Below are 25858 nucleotides of genomic sequence, written 5' to 3'. Positions count from 1 at the left end.
TTATGGAAAGTAACCCTCAGAAAATATTCACTGATACCTTTAGAAGCGTATTCATTTCATATATTGTACATCATCTGGGAGAGCTCCTGCCAATCAGCCACAAATTCATTAGCGTAGGGTTTCTCATCAGTTGTTATAAAGGACTGTGCTTCCAATTCAGCATTTAATTAATACAGCTGGATTTTCATGTAGCCACTTGGCTCACCATGTGCTCAGATTTTCATTTGTATGATATGCTGACAATTAGATTCTATGCTGGTTGCTCTGACTCTTTCAGTGCAGACACTTATAAAGTCTGACTTCCTGCATATGTGCTGATGAAATAGAAAACAAACCTTAAAATTAGTCACACTCTGCAGGTATATTTCTGTTACATAACAGCTCGTCAGAGATTCAGTGGTTTTGCTAGTTTACCAAACCTGTATATCTTGACACACTGTTATACTTTATCCAAAACTGTAGCAAAACAGAAAATAAGCAAGGACACCATATATTAATTTTTAAGCACATGTGTGATTTTACCCTAACCCCTCATAGCAACAGACCTGTGGTGCTGTAGTCCCTGTGTAGTGAGAATATAAAATTGTATTTTGGCCAGGAAGACTGCGTAGATGAAGAAAAGAGAGGAAGTCAAAGCCCTTCATCACTTGTTCTTTACTTGGATTGTCATCCAATAAGTTGAGCTCCAAGGATGTGAAACAAAATAATAAAGAGAGTCTCCTTGAAATGATATCTACATCCCATAGCACTTGTTTCAGGTTGCAGAAATATTTGGTATCTCAAAGAAACCACCAACTGTTTGTGAAACTTAATAATAATAATAATAATAGTAATAGTAATAATAATAACTGAAGCCACAGGAGAAATTCATTTGAAATGCCAAATAAAACTGAGTAGCAATAGTCAATGTGTGATGTAACAAATGCACTGACGAGGAGCTCAGTACTTGCTTGAGTGAGTGAAGGACGCAGCCTAGCAATGTTAGATGTTACATAGATCAAAGAAAGCAGTATGAGAGATGGCGTTGATGTGATCATTGAATGATAAAGTATTATGAAGAATAACACCAAAACTCTTAACTGTAGTAGATCAGGGAATAGCATGGTCATCATTGTTTAGTTTCTGAGCAAAAAAAAGTTGCCAAAAGTGCCCCATGTATCACAACAACAACAAATAAATAAATAAATAAATAATATGGCACATTTATTCCTATGTGCCTGGACTGTTTGTCTATTCATAAATGGCAAATAAAAATTTAGAATCTTTAATAAGGTTTAATAAACATCTGAGTTCCAAAAAAATCTGAATGTTCTGGATATTTTTTTGGTGTGTCAGGCTTTACAGGGTTAAAGGGCCTGGTGGAATATTATCAGTAGGGTTTAGTGATATATATAACTGCTTATCATCAGTGTAGCAATGAAATTGTAGACCACATTGTCTGATGATTTTCCCCAAAGGAAGGAGATGTAATAAGCAAGAACAGTCCTAGGACACAGCGTTGAGGGGCCTTCTTGCAATATCAGACGTTCTAGATTGATAACCATGAATCCTAACTCACTGGATGCTCTCATTTAGGAAGGAGACAAGCCAGCTTTAAACTGTGTCAGAAATATCACCTAAGCGTTCCAAAAGAAGCGCATATGACACTGTATTAAATGCTATACTAAGATCCCGCAGCACAAGAATAGACACCAGACCAAAGAAGGCCATTAGTTATATTAACTAAAGCAGTTTCAGCGCTATGCTTTTGATAAGAACAGGACTGGAATGGTTCATAGAGCTCATTCCTTTCCAGGTCTAGATGAAGTGACACTACTTTTTCCAGCATCTTAGCAACAAAGGATACAGCACAATTTTGCTTAAAAAAAACCATAAAAATAAAAAAAAACACAGAAACATAATTTGTAATAATACCACTGATCCCTTGTTTATCTTGTTTCCTCACTGTACCAAAGTCAAATTCCTCATGTGTTCAGAATACCTGGCCAGTAAAACTAATTCTGATTCTGATTCAGAAGTTATGGGTAAATATATTCACATTTCACTTAATTCTTGATAATGCTTCTGTAAGTCATTACGGTATGCAGAAGGTATAAGGACAAAATCAAAAAGCTACTTTCCTACTGTATATTCATTTATTTATTTTTTAAATATTGAGAGTATTATAACTTTTTAAGTAATATTGACGGCTTTAAAAGAGTCAGAAAATATTCATTTCACTTGTAATAACAAAGCATCACCACATGATGTCACTCTGACCACAGTAAACTTTGCTTGGTTCTCAGAACCACATAAATCCATATTGAATGATAAACAATTTGTAATCTTAGTAAATTTACCACAAATGGATGGTCATCATGCTTTTTGTAATTGCTTGCCAGGTATTACTCCTGCATCAGAGAGTCATTACATATTCCAGGAAACAAAGAAACATCTATCTATGTAACACACACAGACACACACTGAATAGTCTTTCATCTCTGTACCATAGCAAGATTCTTATGTGGAATATATGCTGTGCACTTCATCAGGCTGGAGTACTAGTTTTGTCAGACTGATTCAGATGTCCTCCCTGACTAATAGAGGCTGGAGGAAGAGGCCAGCTGTTCCGAGGATACACACAAGGACAAATACCCACAAGAAAATCCTGTCGATAACCATGGCAACGTACTTCCAGTCATCCTGAACCTGTGAGAGAATCACAGTGAAAACCTCTTTAGTGAGGTGGTGACATTGTCATAGATTCTGTGAAAGGAAACTGCTCTAAAAGTTATATCTTTGGCATGCCCTTCATAAATTACTTTTATGGTTGTAAGCACCCACCTCTTTTGCTTCATTCTGTAGCCTCATGTTCTCTGCTATGTATGTGACACTCTGAATAGCGTCCCTGACCTCAGGGGAGAGTGACAACAGAGACGATATTATTCCTCCATCCAAAGACTCAGAGCTGGAGCACTGGCTCTCTCCTCCAGCCCCAACAGCACCACCTCCAGTCAGCTCCCCTAGGCTGCACAGTCCTCCATTCCCTCCTGCTGCCGGCAGTTTGCTGGATCTCTGACGCCAATAACAGTTGCAGCGACCCTCACTGCATAAAACCCCAGAACCTGCACTCTTGGATGGTTCTCCACTCAGGTTATTGAGGTTGGAGAGCTCTGTGTTATTGAAAAGTTGCTGGCGGTTCATCAGGCTGGATGCCACACTGGAAACTAGGGCCTGAGGTTTATGCTGCTTCTGCAAAGTACCTGATGGATGAATGGTGCAGGCTCTTGAGTGCATCATACGAACGCTGCCAGCGACTGTTACCCTCTCAGGGTCCCTGTCTGGCCTGGTCATGAACATCACCCTGGGCAGCAGTTGCAGGAACACACTCCGGACCCAGCAGGGCATTGTGTGCGTTTTTGGTGTGCGGTAGTGGACGTTCAACACAAAAACAGTAATGACAATGGACAGAGTCACAAAGATCATGGTGAAGAGGAGGTACTCGCCAATCAGGGGGATGACCAGTGAAGTGGAGGGGATGGTCTCAGTTATGACCAGGAGGAAGACAGTTAAAGAAAGCAGGACGGAGATACACAGAGTGACTTTCTCACCACAATCAGATGGCAGGTAGAAGACGAGCACTGTGAGGAAGGAGATGAGGAGGCAAGGGATGATCATGTTGATGGTGTAGAAAAGTGGCAGACGGCGAATGTACAAAGAGTAAGTGATATCCGTGTAGATCTCCTCACAGCAGTTGTACTTAATGTCATGTTTGTAACCAGGAGCGTCGATGATCATCCATTCACCGCTCTCCCAGAAGTCCTTCAGGTTAATGGTGGAGCCAATAAGCACCAGATCAATCTTTGCTTTGTCATAAGTCCAGGAGCCAAACTTCATGGTGCAGTTTTGGTAGTCAAAGGGAAAGTAAGTGACATCAATCTTGCAGGAGCTTTTGAATATGGCTGGAGGAATCCATGTAACATCACCATTGTAACGAAGCAGGGCCTTGGTTTTGTCATCAACCTGGAAATCTCCAACTGCGCTGTAAGACAGAAAAAGCAGGGTGGGGGGTTAATGTGATTTTAATGATTTGCAAACTTAGATGTTCCTTATTCTCTCCATTAGGAATATGCAAAGTAAAAAATGACCCATGCAAAATGATAAATAGATTCCGATATAGCTTGTCACTGTGCAGCGATGCTTTATCAGAAATGTACCAAACAATCAATAAAAATATTGAGCCAGGTTTTTAATTTGTTATACTCACTTGTTGTACAGCACAATGTCTGGCTTCCATATCCTGTTGGATGGCACTCGGATAAACTCGACACCTCCAAAATCTTGTGGATTCCATCTGAGTTTGTAATCATTCCAGATCTAAAACACAAAACAGAATGATTAATTTTCCATTAAAAACAAGTCAGGCATTTTACAATGTGTAGAAGTCTGTGACAAATTTAAAGTCTTAGAATGATGCATGAAGAATATCAGCACCTGAATTGTTAAAATTGAAAATAGTCTTTGTCTGTTCTATGCATTATAAAATTGGCTTTGAATTTGTTTTATAGACATTTGAGTTTGGGTCACAAATCTAGTTGGTTAATCTAACACTTTCACTAGAATTTAACAGCTCAATGAAGGCAGTATTTTCTCAATAAAAAAAAAAGTACAAATTTCACTACTCATCAAGTTGGCGTCAGAGGCTCATTCAAAGACAAAACATACAATATATTGTAGCGATGGGGCGGAGAGACACTGTGCAGGGTCCCCCAGAAGGCCTTAGGGGGAAGTATGTAGCAGGATCCCTCATAATGCCCCTCTGGGTGGGATGTATTTAGTTTGGGGTTGGCGGGGATTGTTCAGTGTCCTGGCCATTGGTGTGGTTGCCCACGGGTGTGTGTGTGAATATAAAGGAGAAAAAGGCAACTTCTGTCCATTGCGCCTTTCTCAAGCTAGCCTACAGTAAATTGGTGTCAGAAGTGTGATGGGGAAGAGCCGCAGGAGCCACAGGAGCCAACAGAAGCGAGGGGAAGTGCAATCTGAAGCAGAAGGCCCCACAGCTGCTGGGGAATTGCCTGCCACCCCACTCTCAGCAAGAGCCCATCAATATGAGATTGATGTTGGAGCCAATGTTCCTGACCAGGCAAGCCACAGGAACCGTGCCTAGTCATCACCACCCCTGCTTCACAGGGACCCAGAGCCAGCACCAACTGACCAGCAAGCTGTTCCAGAAATGCGAGCGGGTCAGTCCAAGCTAGGGGCGGTGGGACCAACCCCCACCACAATGATGATCTGACCATAAGGCTGCGTGGGGAATGCCACTCTGCAGTGTGCCACCTTTTCTACACCCCCAATTGGTAGCTGCTGCTGCTGCTGTTCACTAGATGGAGGAGGCGAAGTTGATACCGCTGGTTTTGTTGCTGACTGAGGATGCCTAGTCATGCCTGCTGCTGCTTATCCTGGACAAGCAGAGTGACTATGGTGCCCTGGTGAGTGCACTTCAGAGATGCTTCAGCAAACTTGATTTGCAAGAAGCCCTACGGAGTGATTTTAAACATCACACCCGGCTGCTGGGAGAATCCCTCCGCATTATGGCATAAGAATGTCAAGACCCTGGGCCAACACGCCTAAACCTCCATGCCATCTGGCATCCAGGTTAGGTTGGGGAGAGATCAGTTTGTTCAGGCTTTTGTCCATGACAAGTGTAGACTGTACATGTAGCTGGCCAACCCAAGAAACTTGGGTGAAGCCCTGGAGCACATAGTGGAGTGGGAGACCACTGCCTGTGCACAATGGCAGGGCTCCATGTCCAATGTCATGGCCACTGTGCTATGCGGCCGACCAGAGACCAGTGAGAAGAAAGCAGCTTGCCAGGACACTGCCACCCCACCACTACCACAGAGACGTGGGAGAGCAGCTGCATGATGCCAAGAGGAGTGCTGACAGAAATGAAAGGGCAGAAAGGGCTGGAGAGCTACCCAGCTCTGCCTCACCACAGTGACTGGTGAGAGCGCAGCCATGAGGCAAGAGAGGATGCTCAAAGTGACTGTTGCTGGCCACACTATAGAGCACCGGTTCAGACAGGCCAACATTCAAGAATCTTGCATGATCAGCCTTGACCTGCTGCTGGAGTGGTGGGGCTATATTCGATGTGCCTGGGGCTACACTATACCTAGGTGTGGATGTTGTGGCTCTCCACACTACCGGTAGGGAAGGGCTGCGCCCAAATATGATGCTGGGGTGGCCAGCCAGAGGGTCATCTACACCACCAGGGCCAGCCAAGGGTTCGTCCACACCTATAACACTTTCTTGGGCAGTGTGCAACAAGACAGGCTAGTCAGTGAGGGCTCGTACAAGAGAAGCTACAGAGTGAAATGACATGTTCATATTTACTAAGGAGTCACAGTTTAGTTTTGCGGTGAACAAACAGAAGAAAAGCATCAGGAATTTGTGTGTTTGGTCTCAGGCATTAGGTATACCAAATATGAGAGGAGAAAATTGAAATTTATACAAATACCTGATTTACCACCACTGCGCAGGAGGAACTGCTGCTGAGATGCTGCATCTCCAAAATATGTTTGTTGATTTCTTCAACAATAAAGCCTATTAAAGATAAGTCACACTAAACACACTCTTTTTTACTATCTCTCCTGTTCCACCAGTGCTCACTACAGCCAGATCCTTAACAGCTGAAGCTCAGTCAAGTTAACACATTGTTGAGCTCTGTAAACTGTATTATGTTGCCTGTTATTCCACTTCTTACTGCCCCTAGGGCGACTATTGCTGCTGGGGGATATCCTGTCTGGGTTCACGGGTATTGTTGTCTTATTCCTGTTATAATGCCATGCCATGCTGTTAATTTAAATCATCCTGCCTGATTACTGGTCATCCACCACAATACACAACTATGACTGTGCTCATTTATATCATCAGTGTTGGTAATTACACTGCTAAATTTAAAAACTGCAGTGCCGCAATATTTTCCACACCTGATGGTAATTTGCAACAAGTTTTAATAAATATCCCCCTAAAGAGTCTACAGCTACATCTCTGTGAGGCTGTACTTAGGGCGGAAGAGTGCCGTGGTGGTTAGCACTGTCACCTCACAGCAAGAAGGTTCCAGGCTCGAGCTGGGGCTGACCCAAGGCTTTTCTGTTTGCATGTTCTCATTGTGCCTGCGTTGGTTCTCCTCGGGTACTGTGACTTCCTCCCGCAGTCCAAAGACATGCGGCTTAGGTTGATTGGTGACTCTATAAATTGCCCATAGGAGTGAGTGTGGGTGTGTGTGGTTGTTTGTCTACACGTCGGCCCTGTGATAGACTGGTGACCTGTCCAGGGTGGACCCCACCTCTTGCCCTAATCAGGAATAAGTGGTATAGACAATGGATAGATGGATGAGGCTGTACATAGTCACAGCAGATGATAAAGGCAACAAAAGTTAAGGGATATATTTCATTCTAAGGGAGACATGAATGTGTGTACCAAAATCCCACTCATCGTTGTCAAGAATTTTATTTAAAGCCACAAATGTCCACCTCATGGTGGCTCTTGTGGTAAAGCTACGGGATTGCCAAAATCATTAGGCTGCATCTCCTGGAGACAACAAATATCTATACAAAATTTCATAGCAATCCAAACAATCCAGATGGACTAAAATGTTACTTCAATAAGCCTTTTATTAGCATGTTATCTAACAGCTACTGACCAGCATGTTTCTTGCAAACAAGCCCAATTGTGAGTGTCACACTGCCACCTCTGCAAGCATTATTTTGGCAAGTGCATTATTTCACTCTTATCTGCAACTACACACATTTGCTCTGGCTGATTTTAAACACACTCTCTTATAATGTCCCTCATAAAAACAATTGTCATCTGTAGTTGTGGTATATAAACAGTGCTTATTCAGTATGTGTATAAGCAGATAAAATAGACCGCAGTTTTGTGTGTTTTATGGAACTTTATGCTTCCGTTTTTGAACCTCTCTTGAGGGCAGGCTGTGATCCTCATGAGACTCATAAAGGAACAACAGTAAAGCAGCCTTAGAGAGCTGTAAAATGTAACTTGATTAGAAAACACTGGGTGGGCAGTAGACGAAATGTACCTTTGTATATTGCTGTGAGGGACTCTAAAACAACAGATGAAATAAAAATAAATGACACGATGCTTAAACTTTCAGCACCAAAGAGCAATTACTGCTCAACACTTTAGCACTCCAGCACAGATTTTGATTTTCTCAGCACTATGGGACCTGGAGGCTGGCCCTTATTCATTTGATTTATAACCAGTTCACTGCTACTGTATATGCATCATGGAAGAAGAGGCACCATGTGGGGCCAAGTAAATAATAAAACCATCAAACCATACAGCATGTAACAGTGCTAGCTTTACTGACATTGTAGACTTTTTTTATGATTATGATAGAGACATGATGTTTAATCAGGTTTAGTGTAGTAAGCAAAAGCTTAGGTTTCTATCACAGTGTCAGAAGGAATATTCATAAATCCACTGTAAAATTATTTCAGAAACACACTAAAACTGACCATGGATTCTGAGTACAGTTGATTTATAGGGTTTTAAGAAAGAAATTGGACCAGAAGGATCAATGTGTTTAAATGACTTCCTCTCATGAATAATTCAACCAGTCAGTCTAACCTTGAAGAATAATGTATGACAAAAGATCTGATCTATACTTGATGCCCTTGCTCAAGGTCCATTTGCACAGTCAGGCACCATTAACTTACATGTCTCAGCCACAGATTGGTCTCCATGATCTGATTGACTTCATCCTGAAAACAGAACACTGTTGGTAATGAAGACATTTAAGTAAAAGAAAACAAATGTATGTTACAATGTTTTAGTTAAAACAGGAACCATCACAGGCAGTTCCACCTTTCACCATTGAGGATTGTTTATGTGCTTTCTGCAGGGTCAGACCACTGCATATTCCACACAAGAGGATTCAGAGAGTCCTCCATGCCTGGGCCAAAACACAACACAACACAACTTTTATTCTAACAGTGGAGGGACTAGAGGAAGTAAGGGAGCAAAACTGTTGGGGTCAGTTTTGTGTGTGCGTTAGACCGTGAATGAACCAATCTCATGATCCAGTGCATAACATTAACCATTTATATGACAATTTAGTAACCTGGAAAGGTTCTACACAGCTGGTAAACACAGGTGGATGGAAGAAGGCTGCGGGACAATCTTTACTGGAATGGGAGAATAGTGATTTTTCTAAATCTTCGATAGCTAAGGTTTACATCCTGTGTCTCATCACCAAATCTGTCTGAGTACAAGAGAAATATGTTCTGGGTCACATCTAAAGAAAGCCTTTTAGAATTTGTGAGATATTTTTCTAATGAAATAAAGTGATAATTTAAGGATTTCCTTGAATTGTCATAATTTCCAGGCAGTTGTGCATTAATGTGAGCTTACCTGACATCCACTGGTGCCATTGTAAAAGCATAATTTTTTGACTGCATGCGGTTTTGTGGATATGTTTTACCTTCTGCTGCCTGCACTGTGACCAGAGGACGTGGAGAAAAATAAAGGGCCTGAGGTTACTGCATGTCCATGAATGTTCATGCACAGGGACTCACTGTTTTACCTGACTGGGTCTAAACTACAAGCAGCCGGCCTGTGATGGTGGGTGCAAAGCTAATGTAGAGGTACCCAAGATTAAACATTAGATGGCTGGAAATGAGCATGTCATGGGCACTTTAAGAAACATCTGTAACGTCTGACTCACTGTCACCATCAAGCAGCCCAGTGAGTGTGTGGTATAGTCTCTGTGGGATGATGGCTGAGGCAGCCGGGCCAATGAGCTGTTGATGGTTTGAAGGAGCTCATACAGCCCTGCTGTAATTGGTGTAGGAAGACCAATACCAATTGCAGCTGGGTTAGGAGCAGGTGTGCAAGGGAATAATAGTCATCTATCAGATCCGGATGCTCCACAGCCTGCTACATTAACTGGGTTAAGGAAAATATCTCTTTGTCTTCCATTGTTCTAGGCAGGTCTTCACTACAACTGTCTTCTGAGAAAATAAAAATATACACAGGCACACTGAAACTACCAAGAACAAACCACGGTTAGTTTTGACCTTGGCTGATATTTTTTCCTTTTTAGAAAATATTACAATATAAAAAGTTTGTTTTTTCTTTATTGGACAACACTTAGACAAGAATCAGTACCACTCTCAGTATGAAGACAAGTGACTCTTAGTCTTGTTCAGAGGACAGATTTCAAGATGGGACAAGCACTTAGTATGGTTCTGTACAAATGTAACAAAGTTTGCCTGCCAAGACTTCTAAAGCTCCCAAATAAACACGTAATATCACAAATGTCTTATTCATGCAAAACTTAAAGTGTAAAAGAGCTGATGAGCAATCAGACAAACAGGTTTAATTCAGTTGTATTTAAGTGTTGGCTGTTCAAGGCTGTCTTTCCTATCCAACCTGAGCCTTTTTGCTTAATTATCAACCTTCACTGTAATCCTGTCTGAGTAAACTGAGAAAGCCTGTACTGCCAGTGTGCAGTCAGTAAGCTTCAGCAAAGCCTGCTGCTACATCCAGCGGTGCTCATATGACGTGGCAGCGATTGAATGATAAAGGCTGCCTACAGTCTGAGAGGCACTCAGACACCTGACTTTTCTCATCTTGTCTTTGCCAGATTAGCAGCCACACTGGCCATCTTTTCATCTAGTTCGCTTTTCAGTGTTATATTCCAGGGGATACTGTTCCCGGGTGGGGTAGTATCTCAGGTTTACAGGTGGCATCCCAGTCATTCCCTTTTCTAAAACTGTGTTGAACATCTACAAATGCACACACAGCCTATTTCTGAAACAAACAAAAAAAAAAACTTTCTGTCATCTACTTACCACTTTGACCAGCTGTGACATGGACACTTCAAACTGTACAATGACTGGATCAGATACATTTTCCACCGGTCGTATGTACTGGTTGTAGCTGGAGAATATCACAGAGAAGAGCTTGTGCTCTGCATCTGAACATATGCCTCCTGAATTGGAGCAGAAGGTTAGACATACAGTATGTGTATCACAAAGTGTTTAGCTGGGTCATAAAAGCTTGCCTTCATGATAACTAGCTGCCAGATGGTCATATTTTTTTGTTCTCAACAATCCAGTTAGCAGTGTCAGATCTGACCTCTCTCAGTACCACACTGGATACCACTAGTTTACCATTTAGTTATTTTTTATAACCTGATAGTGTTACCATGCAGTGTTGGTTTACTGTAGGTTGGAGATTGGCCTCAGTATACAAAAAAATAAGTGGTACAAATAAAAATGCATATGTATGTAACTTTCATAAGGCAAAATTACTATCAAACACATTCATGTAAAGCAACAAGTCATGTTAAAATAATTGTCTATTACTCACCTGACAGTAAAAACAGAAGGAGGAAATATGTGGGCAAAACAAAGCAAAAAATGACTTTCATCCTGTCTCAGCTCACAAACATTAATCCAGAGGCAGAAGCAGCAGTGCTCAGCGCAGCAGACAGGAGGAGAACGAGTGCAAGCATGTCTGCAGCTGCTGAGCGAGCTGAAGAGCAGGGAGAGGGAGGCAGAGTCACTCTGACACACACAACCACTCAGTGACAGGAGGCAGACCACTGCAAAAAAAAAAGTGCAACCTATGGCAACCTAATCTGATAAAACGGGGGTGGACTGTTTGCAACTGGTTTCACTGGCTACAAAACAAGCTCCTTGATTTCAACCAGCTCTTTTAGTTAGTCCACTGTGTCTGCTTTGTAATAGAGTGGTCTAAACAGTATCTACAGTCTAAAACTAAAATGAAATGGACTAAATTTAGATTATGCACCACTAATAATTTAAAAAATAAGACTGACTTTCCCGCATATATAATAGGTGGGTGGTTGAGTGGTGGTGGTGGAGTATCTTAGGATAGTCTACAAATTGTTGTGTAGTGTTGTAACAAACAAATGTAAAATAAAGAAAAAAATTCTGTTCTTCTAAAGCACCTTTTTAAACTTTTATTCTCAGTTAGTTTCTAACTATGAGTGATGGCGTCCTACATGAAACACTCCTTATTACCCAAATTTAGACCAGCTTTTGGTTACTTGACAAAAGTTGATTTAGTCACGCTCAATCAAATCTGATCAAACTACACCGATACAGTTATGATGAAGCAGTTTAGCTGTGTTTTTGAGTGTTGAACTGTAAAGATGTTTTAAAAATTGATTCTGCTTATTTAGTAATAAATATATAATGTCATAAAGAAATACTTTATTGTCAAGAGATGTCAGAGCAAACATTTTTCTGTGAACAGTGCACATGGACCTACACACTGTGTCTGGTGCTCACACATTTTGCTCTCACATGAACAGCACTATCCCTAAGTAAAAAGATTAACAGCCTCTGTGTGACACTGGTATAAGGTTTGGGTGATCTCAACAAAACAGAAATTTTACTGATTGATTCTTTTATTTCTGTTATATTATGAGATTCAAAAGATGTTTAAAAATATTCACTCCTAACTGGGATGCACAGTAGTCCTGTCCTTCTCCCTACTGTTATTGCAGGCTAGTATTATTCTTTCTATTTTATCCCTTTGCTGGGCAAAGGGATAAAATAGGTCGGACCCTCTCTTTCAGCTGGATGAAGGGGCGAGCCAGTGTTTTTCAGCAACACTCTTAACTGCTTTAGGTGGGGCAAGTAAAAAGAGAACTGTGCCAAGGGGATTAATAAAGTACCTCAGCACATAAAATAGAAAGAAATGCTAATGTCACCCTCAGAACGTTTTGCTGTTTGTACACATAGAAGGATTCAGCTGAGGCTGAAGTCATTTAAATTGTTGTCTGGTGACAAACAGCTTACAAACATTCACAATGCTTATTAGAAACTAATGACATAAGGCTTGTGATTTATTGGATATTCCATTGAATGTTTAATGAATGTTTTTCTGTTGTTGTTTTTGGACTGAATCAGATGATAGACTGATAGGTGTAAATTGCATTGTCTTTGCTAATGACAGAAAGTTAACGGCTGAATGAAAAAGCAATGAATGATCTTCGAAACCCTTAACACAGAGGAAAGTTAAACAAGTCCAGTCATTAACATGTAGTAGATACTGACTGCTGTTGCTTGATTTAAATGACACAACAAGAACCAACAGTCGGCAGAATCTTTAATGAGCCCACTCAGCACTGTTCATTAAGCACTACATTTGTGTGTGTGGGGGGGGGGGATCTGCTTGCCTGGCTGTACAAATAAGCACACAACAGAGATTAAGATCATTTTCTCTTTTTCATAAAAGCCTTGGTAAAAATTTATAGAAGCGTTTTGCTTAAGAATGTGTGTCACAACTATGGCTGCTGCTATGGCAAAACTATTGGGTCTTAAGACATTATTAACAACATCATCCAGTGATTTTGTTGCATCAACATATTTTTTTGGTCTGGTCATACAATCTCACATTATAGTGAATAGCTGTCTTATGTATGTGATGAAATGTTGTAATTGGCACAACCTCAGTAAACCTATTGGCTCTGAGAAATGTATCACCGCTTTGGCAAGAGCCTGACAATTTTAGGACCTCACTGGAGATTTCATACATTTAATCAAACTGACAGAGGACACAGATTTATCCTTATTATTCCTCACATATCACATTTCAGTGATATGGTAATATAACCTAAGCACAAAGAATAGTTAATCAAGAGATGACAGAAGACAACTGGCACTCCTATCTATATCAGATCATATCATTTGGCCTGCAATTCACTCAGGTGCCATCTTGGTGGACTGCAGCACACATAGAATTATGTCAGGGACTTCTGGTTTTGCTAATACACCATAGAAAAAAAAAAGCAAACCCTTAGAAGACTTCAAAACTATTATCTATTATTTGCCTGCATCCCTTTATAACTACGTTTATCCTAACAGCTTAGAATCACTCAGTCTTCAGTGATAGTCCTCAGATGCGAGGGGTCTCCGAGCTGGGCTGCTGGTTGGGAATAACCTGACTCTGAAAAAGAGGCTGGAGAAACAGGCCCAGGGTGCCCACCACACACACTATCACAAAGATCCACAGGAACACACGATCCACCACCATGGCCACATACTTCCAGTCCTCTATCACCTGAAAATACACAGGAATCAGATATGAGTTAATGTGTAGCTTTCAGAAATGTGTCACAACACACCTTACACAGACATTTTTCATATTAAACCAACAGTTCTGCAGAGCAGTGAGATGACTGAATAATCTTTATTCAGTGTGTTGGCCAGAGGCTGCCATGAATGTGTGCAGACATTCATGAGCAAAGAGAGTAAATGTGTCACTGAATGAGTCAGTGTGTGAGTGCTTAATCTGACTCTTTGTACAAATGCAATTGTTTGGTTTCAACAACAGATATAGCTATTGACCCTTTCACCCCATTTTCAGTGCTGTCCATGGTGGTTCTGGAAACAAGTCATTTCTCATTTCTGGTTCCATCCCGTTTTTATTGATTTGTTAGAGAAACTGATTGATTACCCAAAGTCTGCCTTCAATTTGTTGGGTCATAGCCTCCACTTTAGGTTAGTGATATTCTTTCCTGCACCTCAAGGGTTACCAACTGTACAGTAAATGTTAGGACATCAACAGAAGCAGCTTTAATGCATTTTTTTTATTATTATGATAAATGGAAGAAGAAGAGACCAACAGTGGAGCCTCATTGTTAAGATTTTGCAAATACCTAATTAGCTATGATTTGATGAGGAAATATATAAACTTTAAATAAACCCAGTTATTCTTGTGCATAAGATACATGAGATAAACTCATGAAAATGTCTAATTCTCAATAAAACATTTGGTTTAAAAGCGTATACATACACTCTGATCATCATCATCTCCCATCATGTGCTCAGCCACAAAGCGCACCCCATTCACTGCCTCCTGGATATCAGCAGCCCAATCTGAGTCGCTTCTCTGTTCAAGGTCCTGGGTGGAACTGGGAAGGTAATCAGTGGAGTGCAAGTCCCCTTTCCTGTTGGACTGGCTACAGCCCATTGAAGACACTACATTTTTGTGTCCTGGGGTGGAGAAGGCAGAATCGGAAGACAGCAAGGCAGAAGATGATGCGGTGATACCTGTTTTTGATGCAACAGGGTAACCCAAACCTAAAATGACTCTTCTTGCCCGTAGGCACCGTTGCTGACGAAGCCTTTGGCGTGCCGAGCTATTGTGAGGACGTTCCATAAAGAGTAAGGCAGGCAGTTTGACAAGAAATATCAGCTTGACCCAGGAGGGCATAGTGTGGGTGCTGGGAGAGCGGTGGTGCACATTGAGCACACACACACTGGTGATGATGGAGAAGGTCACCAGCACCATGGTGAACATCAGGTACTTGCCAATCAGGGGTACCTCCAGGGAAGTTGGAGGAACAATCTTTGAGATTAAAAGCAGGAACACAGTCAGAGCCAAAAGGACAGAGATGCAGAGGGTCATCTTCTCTCCACAGTCTGAAGGCAAGTAAAAGACGAGGATGGCCAGAGAGGTGATCAAAATACAGGGAATAATTAGGTTTATGGTGTAGAAAAGAGGCTTCCTCTTGATGATGAAGTCATATGTGAGGTCCACATAGGTGGGATCTAGAGGGTTGACGGTCCGTCTACCTGGTAGTGCTAAGATATCCCACTCCCCACTGGGTGTGAAGTCATCCATACTAGCCACCTGAGACTTCAGGATTAGGTCTATTTCTGTGTGGTCATATGTCCAAGAACGGAACTTGAGGGTGCAGTTCTGCTGGTCGAAGGGAAAATGCTTGACCTCAATCTTACAGGCGCTTTTGTAAATGGCTGGAGGGAGCCAACTGATGGTGCCATTGAATAGAACAATGGCATTGGTGAAGACTGTTACCTCATAAGTACCATCAGCACTATGAAAAGACAAAGAAAGAGAAAGAAAAACAACATCTGAGGCTTGTGTTATCAATGCTGCAATCACACTGTGAAAAAAGTTGCTCATACCAGAAAATCCTATTGGCTATTTCCTACAAATAAGCAGAGTCCATTTTAAAAACAAAGACTGAAAAAAATGAAACCTTCATTGCATATAAACACGCATTCCTTGTGATTTTAAACATACTTGGCCAATAAATGTGACTCTGATATAGGCTTAAAGAAAGATAACAGAATTTGTACACGAACAGAAAATGTAACATAACACTATGTCGTTCCACTGATGCTTACTTGTTGTACAGAACGATATCTGGGAGCCACATGTGTTTGGATGGAATACGCAGCTTGTCGATGCCTTCGTACTTTGCAGGGTCCCATGATAACCTGTAATCCACCCAGTGCTGGAGAGACCAGGCTGTTAAATCTGACTTCCACACACTTTCTCAAGACCAGGTCATATCTAATTACATGCTTCATTATAAATGAAATATATTTGGTACACAATTATGGAAGCAGTTTGTTCCACATTTAAGGAGAGGAAAAACAGATATGGTTTAATTCAAGCTCAGGACATACGACATTTAACAAGACTGAGCTTCATCACATTTACCTGAGTGAGCCAGACATTTGTGGTCATGATCTGTTCTCTTTCATTCTGGAAATGTACAAATGAGGTAGAAATTACTTTCATGCAGTTTTTAGGCAGTATCACAACTGAATACAATCTTTTAAAAAAAATCAAATGACCGTGGTGTTTTGTTTTTGTGTTACACCTGTATATCGGTTTAACCTTGAACACAGATTTAAGCCATGTAATGCTCAGACCATTTTCTGACTCCCAACCAGTTACTGCCAACTGTAATAGCACCCCAGGGGGTATGTGAAGGAGTGTAATAAACAAGACAATAGGCTTACAAATTGGTGTGATGCTTTAAAATCCATCAAAACAACAATGTTAATATATACTTTTTCATGGTCTGTTACACAAATGTGTAGTCTCAGCTAATATAACTCTAATGACATAATGCAGATAAAACAGATGCTCCCACTAAAAATGTTGAGAACCAGGGGACACTTTTGGTTTATAGTTAATCAACATCTCATGCAGAACGTGTCAGCTTCTAAACATCATTTCAGTGCAGTGCACCTTTCACTGCAAATGAAAACTTCATTTGACGGAATCACCCTACGTATTGTCCTGGCTACTGCTTAGCATCTAGTATGAAAAATAACTGTGGCAAAACTCTGCTGTGTTGTTGGATTGCTTGTTAACAGGTTCGTTGATGTTAGTGTCATAACACTACCATAACATTCACTTCCAATAAAGTGTTACCAAATGCCAATTACTCCAATGGGTACTATGCAAACTCATAAACTGAAGCTGTGAATGAGCCTTGCTGTGTTGGTGTGCAACTGGGAGCAGCCTAAGCTGTAAATCAGAGCACAGCCTCTATCACTGTGGCTAAAACAGCTTTATTGCCCCTTTTAATCCACTGTGCTGAAGTTTCAATCTGGACATGACGGAGACAGAGCTCACAGCTGACCAGATCTATCCTCAACTTCATATATCCATTCAGAGCTACAGGCTCTCAGCACATGCTGGTTTGTTATTAACAGCTTTCTCAAAGCTTTGTGGCTCTTACTCTGTCCTCTTTCTCATCTTTCTTTCACTCTATTTTTCTGTCTCCCTTTTTATCTCTTGAGTGTCTCTCCTTCACAGACAGATGCACACACATCCTCCTGGTAGACAGGAGTATTTGGTGCCTCACCACACTGATGAGCTGTGCCAGAGACACTTGCAGCTTCACCGTGACTCTCTCGGTCCTGTTGGCAGCCGGGCGGATGAGTGGATTGTAACGATCCTCTCCCAGTAACCAGTTCATGAGACGCTCCTCTGAGTCAGCACTGCTGCTACCTGGTGGCACAGTTTTGTTCAACAAATATTTTTATGGACAGGTAGTGTACACATGAACATTTACAGAATTAAGACAAAATCTTTAGAATTTTAGCCTTGAAGCTCAGTGGAGGGAGACAGGAAAACTTGGACAAATATATGGAATAGTACTATAGCACATGCTAATATTTGGTAGCTACAGTTTAAAGTCAAGGCTGAATAGGAAGTTGGAGCATTTTTAGCTTCTGTAATGTGACATAATTCTGAGTGAAACAAAATATGTGGGTAGAGTATAGTTACACAAAAGATTCAAATCATACTCTTTGAATTCAGCCCGCTCAAAATGATCATGTGATACGCAGCTGTAGAGGACTCCATGTGCATCTCCGTCAAATGGCGGAGGATGAGTGACAAAGCAATAAATTATTGTTTTGAAAATGTAAACAAAGCCTTTACCAACCTACATACAAAGACACTCCTCTGACCAGTGGTGACACTCAGCGTTACAAGCCACAAGCTAAGGATCATATGTGGTGTCATTTAATGGACGGGGTTAGCTAAATGTACCTAAATTTTTGACTGGACACATTTTTGAACCTGAGTTCAAGATGAGTTTCCAAAAAAAAAAAAAATCTTTGTTTTACAGGAAAAGGGAGATTTTCATTTAAAATACCCAGAAATTGATATACAGTATGTGACATACAGTATATTTGTCATATGACAAAAAACTGACCTCACACAGTTAGAACCTGAAAAATACATTTATATTTTTATTTTGTCTCTAAAAATTATGGTTACATTTTTCAAAAGCCAACAGTTACTGTTGGTGCATTTGGACAGTATTTGAACTCAGCATGAGAAACAACATGGCACTTTGTTTTTATACCATGCAAAGCATCTCCCAGTTGACACAATACAGAAAGTATAATCCCCCCTCTGTCTGGTCCTGTACTAAAACTCTGAAACACTTTAAAAGGGAAACAAACACTGAAATATTTTCTTCATTTTCTGTTCAGCTGACAAAGTCAAACTGCTGATACATACTGCATGTACAACTTTGCAAGTCTTAAGGGAAACACCAGCTGCCAATTAAGAAAGTCAGAAATGTTGTGGAAACTATTTTAAAGTGTTATGAAGGCCCTAGAGTCATTTTCAAATTACATTCAGGATGACAGCAGACATAATTGTAGAGCATTTTGATAATTTTGCTTTTACTTAAAGTCAGATCAGTGGATATGTGTTTTAAATTAGACCCAGCTATGATAAACCACCATTTAGTTGCCACCTCTGTGCCTCCACCCTTGATAAATGATGCTCAGGTCAGGGGTGAAGACAACCCTGACTGAAACTGACCTGGAGCACAGTGGATACATGTAGCGCTACCTCATGCTCCTGGGAGTAGCCGAGTCAATTCATTCATAGACAAACCACGGTGAAGAGAGATCCTTGCTGATGGGCCCATTGAAAAAGATTTGCTACAGTTTTCAGTATTCAGCAGAGAGCTATTCATAGCTGCATAAGAGAGTCATCACTCGTGACTTTTTTTGAAGCTATGTGGTGATGATGGCATACTAAAAGTAAGAATATTAACTGTACAGCCCCAGTTCTTCTCCTCTTGCTTAGTAGCAAACTGTGGGTGTCAGTATCAGCACAAAGACTCCTGGAGCTTTGCAGGGTGTGGTATACAGACAGTTTAGCCCCATGGGTCAGTACATGCTGCCCATGCAAAACAAACAAACTTGTAATAACCTGCTGTGAGTAGCCATTGTATGTCAATCCTGTATGTGTGTTCAGGTTTAATGTGTAAAATGAACAGTGTATCATAAGCACTGACGTTACACTGAGTGAGAGTGAGGTCAGACAAGTTAATAGAGTCAGCTGTTGTGGAGCTGATAAGGTCACTCTGCACAGCATTCTCTGAAAAGCATTATATACTGTACAAATGTAATATAGTTGGAGACCGGAGAAAGTAATGATGTATTTAAATGAACCAAAACACTGAGCAGTGACTGTGTGAGGTGTTACATTGTATAAACACATTGCTTTTCCTATTCTACTTTTTTGTATTCAACTTGTCAGTGATATAATAAACAGTATTAATAAAATAAAGATACTTATCTCTTCTTCTTTGACATTTTCTTTCTCTCCTTTATACGATGAAGAAGAAGAATGTGACTATACCATATGTGTCTGAGCACATCTTTCATGAAGACTCATCTTTTAAAATTAAATTAATAGATTTAGGAAGTGGTTTTTAATATTGTGTACACCTGTATTTGTTGTAGAAGCCTATTGGTTGTGACCCTACACTAAATATCTCAAACCATCTTAGTATTGCAGTTTTTTTAAATTGTACTTTTAACAAAATAAAGACATAATTCAAAAGAACTGGGATATATGCAATTTTTATTATTAGGCTAAGCAACTAAGTCACTGCAATAAAAACCAAACAAGATCAAAAGATGAGATTCGACTTTGGGACACTACAATAAAGACAAATCACTTCTCAGCTCAGAGGCACTTTCACCCAAATAAACCCTAGAACTAAGTCGGTAGATTAAGTCACAGAATTAAAATGAAGAGTTACTCACAGTGAACCAACGAGAAAAAGTAAGCGAGGATGGAAAGAGTCCGAGTCATTTTTTCGGCACCATGTGGTCAGTAGCGGTGAATAGTGATGAAGCCTCAAAGCTGCGTGCAGCGCGCTTCCTCTTGGACATGCCGGACTGTACGCGCTCACGGTATGGACACTTTACCAACACTGCGCTGATGCTTGAAAAAGGAAACATTTACCGAACAGCAAGATCTGTTGTCCCATCACGGAGTTACTTTAGAACAATCCGCCCCATCAAATTCATAGAGCCTCCCGTAGGAAAACGTGTCTTTACAATCCGCCGACGCGCAGCAGCCTGTAAAGTCCTGCAGGTCCTGGACTCGGTCTCTGATGAACTACTGCGAGTTTACACTAGCTCAGCAGCTGTTTTGGATGGCAGGATTCAAATGATGGATGTGGCACTTAAGATGCTATTCACAAAAGAAAAGGCAGTTTATTAATTTCTGCCTCTACTTTAAAGGCTTTGACGAGAAGACGCCTGAGTGATATAAGTAATACAGTTACAGAGGGTTAGGACAGGACTGTGTGCAGTCAGTGCACAGTATGGACCATGTTTTCTGATCTGCGTTACCCCGACACTGTAATACTGTACATGCCTGGATTCAACATCTGCCTGCAGAAAAAAAGGAATTGTTTAGACAACAACTGAAACATGTAACACTCATTTATGTATTTTAAAATATCATATCGTAAAACTTTGTATTGTCAGAAAGAAGAATTTCTCTGTCATTTTCCTGAACAAAAACACACTCTAATGCTGCATTGAGCCTACACAGATATCTGGGTACAAATGTACACATGTGCACATCTGGATCAAAACCTAACACGCATTACAATTGTGGTGACTTCACACTGCTTCAGCCTGTGTGCTTGATTTAGTAAGGTGAGGTCCAGTCAGTGCAGTCTGAGCTTTGCAGATTTACTGTCACCACACTGCTCAAAGCCTCATTATAATGTCCAGAAAAAGAAGTGTATCAGGCATGAGGAGCAGTCCCAAGGACTGTCCTGGGGTTGTAAATTTGAACTCCAAAGGCTTGTATTTTGGATCACAGTGAGCAGATCAATAAAGGCTGATTAGGTTTGACCCTAACTTACTTTATCAGGTCAAAGGGATCAGAGCCATGAACCTGAGTCTGTTCATTTGTTTGCAAATCTGATTATGTGACAGAAAGATGTTTTCATAAAGACCATATCCAAAACAACATTGACTTATAAAAATCTAATGCAGACCAGTGTTCTAGCATTCGGTGTCTGTATTACATGATCTGCAATATAATTTATGTGACTGCAGATCATTTTCTAGAGTGCATAGTGTTTGAGACTATTAAACACGTTTTCGTTCCAGGCAGCCGCTACTTTTATACATGCCTGCATGAGTTACCCTTAACATCCACTTTATGAGGCTTGAATGTTGAGTCAGAATAATCGTTCCCACATTATTTTGATTGTGAGCTCTTAACACAAATCGGTCTTCTTATGATGTCTCATCAGATTTTGCATCATTTGAATTGTAATTTTCCTTTTGCTGACTGTTCTAATAGCACTGAGGCCACATGAGGTCAAATAAGTCATTGTTTTGTCACAAAAAGTCGGCTATACAAATAGTTTTCCTTATTTGTTACTATGTGATCCTCAACCCTGTTTTTGAGTCCTGATCCCCAGACACTTCATGTCTGCTTTTACCTAGCTTTTTAAAGCGATTGCTGAGTGGTTATTCAGTGCAGACTCTTCCAGTCTGACATAAGAATTTCAATCAAGTGACACATATGATAATACTCATTATGATGGAATATCCATTGTCACGCAAACAAACTAAAATTTTCTCAAAGTCAATTTTCAAATTGTAGAAATATGAATAAAACCAAAGAATGAATGAACATGATTTCTTACAAAGTAATGTTCATGTGCATCTATTTTGAATTAGCAGATATGTTTTGATGGAAATCATGGCAGTGGTTAATTAATAAATATAACACTGGGGCAAATACTAAAATGCCTATTTCACAACCAAATGATTTATTGTATTGGAACTGAATGTTGCCACTTAATGCAATTAGCTGACACAGAATGTCAATTTAAAACTACAGAGGAGACAGGGATCTTGTTCCTCACCTATTTCTTTTATCATTGTCATATCAGAGAAGAGTGTACTGTAACTGCACCCTTCATGGAGAGTGGGGTGATGAGAATTTATGTTTCCCTTGAAACCACAGATGCTGGGATATTCTGCACCTGCATGTTTTATGTATTGTCATATTTTTATTCACATTCTTTTTTTATTACTACACAAAAACTGTGGCAAGTGTGCAAAAATACATAAATACACTGTTAGCTCAGTCAAACAAATTGATCTTTGAAATTTGATGGTATCCTAGCAGGAGCATTGACAGTGTTTTGAATATGCTATGAACCTCAATCATGAGTGGTGAAGCACGACTCTCCAGAAATGAACGATGTGCCAGTTCATTTTGTAAATGACTAACAACTTAATCATATTAAACAGCAATGACAGTTTACTGGGACACATTCTGTGAAATGCTGTGTACTGACAGTATAATTTCTAAGTGAAAAGCAAGGTAGTTGTTTACAAAAAAAAAAATCCAAGTATCCCATCACTAATAGACCCCATCATTAATATCACAGTAGACTGATGGGTAAAATTTCATGAATTCCAAAGGTTTAAAATATACTGTTGGTAATTTGTTTGATAACAAATGTGAAGCTGAAAATAGGTTTTTATGTTTGATTTGCCCAATCCTAATCTGTTTATTCCTTAGGTCCTATCTGTGATAATGTCATCTACCATTACATTACATTGTATGGTGAGATATTGGTGGCCCTCAGTGACAAGGCCCTGGGGAATTCTCTCTGGTCCCTCTGAATCATGAAGTGCAAGCTTTCCTTTTCATCAAAAATGTTAAAAGTATCAAAAACAATTTAAAGGTTAAGTGCCACTAAGTAAAAGCCCAGACAAATATAATGGATTTGTCACTCTATGGTTCACTGCCTTAGTAGCAAAAAGATATAGCAATTTTTGATCACATTTTTTTAACCACACTACCGGTGTGTCTTGTTAGATCTGGTAGTTGGTTGGTTCATCCACACTGAACCATCTAAACAACTATTCAGGATAAAATTTAAATACTTTGAAGGTTTAGATTTTTCATCCAGCACCAATATCAAAGCAAATTTTTGATTTCTCCAACCATTGGGTTTATGACCAGTTACCTCAGAAAGTGATGACATTCACATCACCTTCAGATGTACTTTTTGTTTGGTGTTGATTAGGGTTGCGTGCTACAACACTAAACTGCATGGCACAACTGCTATATGTATAAGCATTGTCAGTATTGACAAGTTATACAGAAGTAGCATTTAGCTCGAAGAACAGCTCTGTCCTTGTGTAGAGCGAACAGCTGTAGACTATTGTTAAAACAAGACAAAATCTTCTAATATAAGTCTGTGATAATTCAGACTTGTTTTGTTATTATTTTAATTTTATTATTATTACTTTTTTTATCTAGCATATGTCCATAAAATATATTTTAGCTGTACTGTAAAATGTAGGGTACATACAGTGGGAGTTTAAGCATAATTGGGTCACTGTAGCAAAAATAAGATAGAACCATGAAAATACTGAAAAATAAAATAGCATTTGTAAAAGGCATAACATACCAACATCAAATAATCTCAATTAATATACGTATGTTACACTTTGTGTCAACTGACCAAAACGTTGCATTTGTCCATAGATACACAAGAAATATAATTCATGAGGAAGAAAAGATAATATCTTTCTTAACACTCTGTTGTCAAAAAAGATACAACAACATCCCGTTGTGTTGTTCTGGAAGTAAAGTGTTCTGTTATCCACCTGAGTCGTCTTTTGCTCAGATCCTTAAATTATCTTACGTTGACTCTAATGGGGAGTGTGTCTGTAGTCTCCATTACTGTAAAAACAGGAAACAGCTCCAAAAATGACTAAGGATACCAACATGTCACAAAGACTGAAACAAGTTGAATCTCAGTGGAATTGAATAAACTTTAATTAATAAAATAAAATAAATACAAGTGTAAAGATTTTTACCATTAGCCATGTATCACCTGGGGTTGCTAACGCATTGTGAAGAGACACTGCAAAACCTTCAGATCTCAATTTGGATTGACATACAAAGTATTTACTGACAAAAAAATTGAATACAGAACAGATTCTCATTTGGAAACATTGCTCCCCAAACTAAATTCATGGCACTAAAATAACCTCTACAGAAGAAAATAACGTAACAAAACCAAGCTTCTGTAAGTAAGACAAAAAACAAAAACCCTGGCATCACATGAGAGAAACTGTTTAGCATGCACCTGGCTCTGCAGTATGAAAGGTGGTGTGAGCTCTGTGAGCCTCCTGCAGCTGTCTCATGAAAGGTTGACGATGCACATGCCAGCAGACACTTATAAATGAATGTGTAAGAGATGTTTCTGTTTGCCAAGGAAGCGTGATGGAAGAGAAATAGCTAATCAAAGAATTGCTGCTGTTGCAGTACCATGTTGCACCATTGCTATCCCACCCTGTGTTGGATATATATCAAGCAGGCAGTTCATTACCTGAGAGTGCTTAGGCCCTGTACCAGGGAGTCGCAGGCTCATGTGAGGATATTGATTACACACCTCCCATTGCCTGCAGGGAAATCAACCCATCTCATTGGTTTATGCATGATATTTTAATGTTATGATGATATTCTAAAGATAGAATTGACTTTTTTGTCTCTTTGTGTGTCTGCATAAACATGCACACCTGATGTGTGCCCCCCTCATTTTTATATGTTGCTTCTACATGGTCCCACTGCAAAGCATTAGTTTTATTAGTTTTTAATGCACATTTCATAAGGTCACTCATATTTTGGCTGCAGCCTCAAAGTAAATTTTTAATCAAAATATCAGAAATCAAATATTTTGTAAAAGCAATGAGAAAATGAAATAAATAGCAACAGGGTCATTACCAACACGGGGAGAAGGTCTGTACTTAAGCACATATATTAAGTAGCTCGGGTCTAAGCTACTTGCACTATCAGCCCATGGCATATACCCTAGGCAACACAAGCAGTCGTCCATGGTGCCAAATGCCTGGAGGGGCACCCCACAGAAGTTTGTGTAATTATTTTCATTCATTCATCTTCTACCGCTTAAACCCAGAACGGGGTCACAGGGCCAATCCCGGCCAGCAATCAGGCGAAGGCAGGGTACATCCTGGACAGGTCGCCAACTAACACATAGACGAACAACCACACACGCAATGGGCAATTTAGAGACACCAATCAACCTAAGCTTAGCAAGCACAGCAAACTCCACACAGAAAGGTCCCGGGCGGGGCCCAAACCCAGAGCCTTCTTGCTGTGAGGCAACGGTGCTAACCACTGCGCCACCGTGCTGCCCTAATTATTTTTCATGTTT

At 40.2% G+C, this 25858-nt stretch overlaps 2 protein-coding genes across 3 annotated transcripts; both read right to left on the bottom strand.

Moving 5' to 3' along the window:
- Nucleotides 1–2190: 2190 nt before the first annotated feature.
- On the bottom strand, nt 2191–11499 carry chrna3 (cholinergic receptor, nicotinic, alpha 3). 2 transcript variants are annotated; one of them, XM_020592321.1, is made up of 6 exons: nt 11377–11499; nt 10857–10996; nt 8721–8765; nt 4247–4356; nt 2824–4021; nt 2191–2688 (listed from the first exon to the last, which is right to left on the bottom strand). In XM_020592321.1, the coding sequence occupies exons 1-6, from the start codon at nt 11435–11437 to the stop codon at nt 2560–2562; spliced, it is 1683 nt and encodes a 560-aa protein (XP_020447977.1). In that variant the 5' UTR covers nt 11438–11499; the 3' UTR covers nt 2191–2559. The 2 variants fall into 2 exon arrangements, with proteins under 2 accessions (XP_020447977.1, XP_020447978.1); XM_020592322.1 differs by lacking the exons at nt 8721–8765; nt 10857–10996; nt 11377–11499 and adding an exon at nt 6497–6779.
- Nucleotides 11500–13172: 1673 nt separating this feature from the next.
- chrnb4 (cholinergic receptor, nicotinic, beta 4 (neuronal)) lies at nt 13173–20610 on the bottom strand. Its single transcript, XM_020592405.1, has 6 exons — nt 20388–20610; nt 17672–17817; nt 16513–16557; nt 16194–16303; nt 14836–15880; nt 13173–14100 (listed from the first exon to the last, which is right to left on the bottom strand). Exons 1-6 carry the CDS (start codon nt 20434–20436, stop codon nt 13936–13938), a joined length of 1560 nt encoding a protein of 519 aa, XP_020448061.1. The 5' UTR covers nt 20437–20610; the 3' UTR covers nt 13173–13935.
- Nucleotides 20611–25858: the final 5248 nt, after the last annotated feature.

The sequence above is a fragment of the Monopterus albus genome, unplaced genomic scaffold, assembly GCF_001952655.1.
Source record: "Monopterus albus unplaced genomic scaffold, M_albus_1.0 scaffold17.1, whole genome shotgun sequence".
Classification (NCBI taxonomy): domain Eukaryota; kingdom Metazoa; phylum Chordata; class Actinopteri; order Synbranchiformes; family Synbranchidae; genus Monopterus; species Monopterus albus.
Note: the sequence above shows the minus strand (reverse complement) of the source record. Positions and strands in the feature narration are given on the sequence as shown.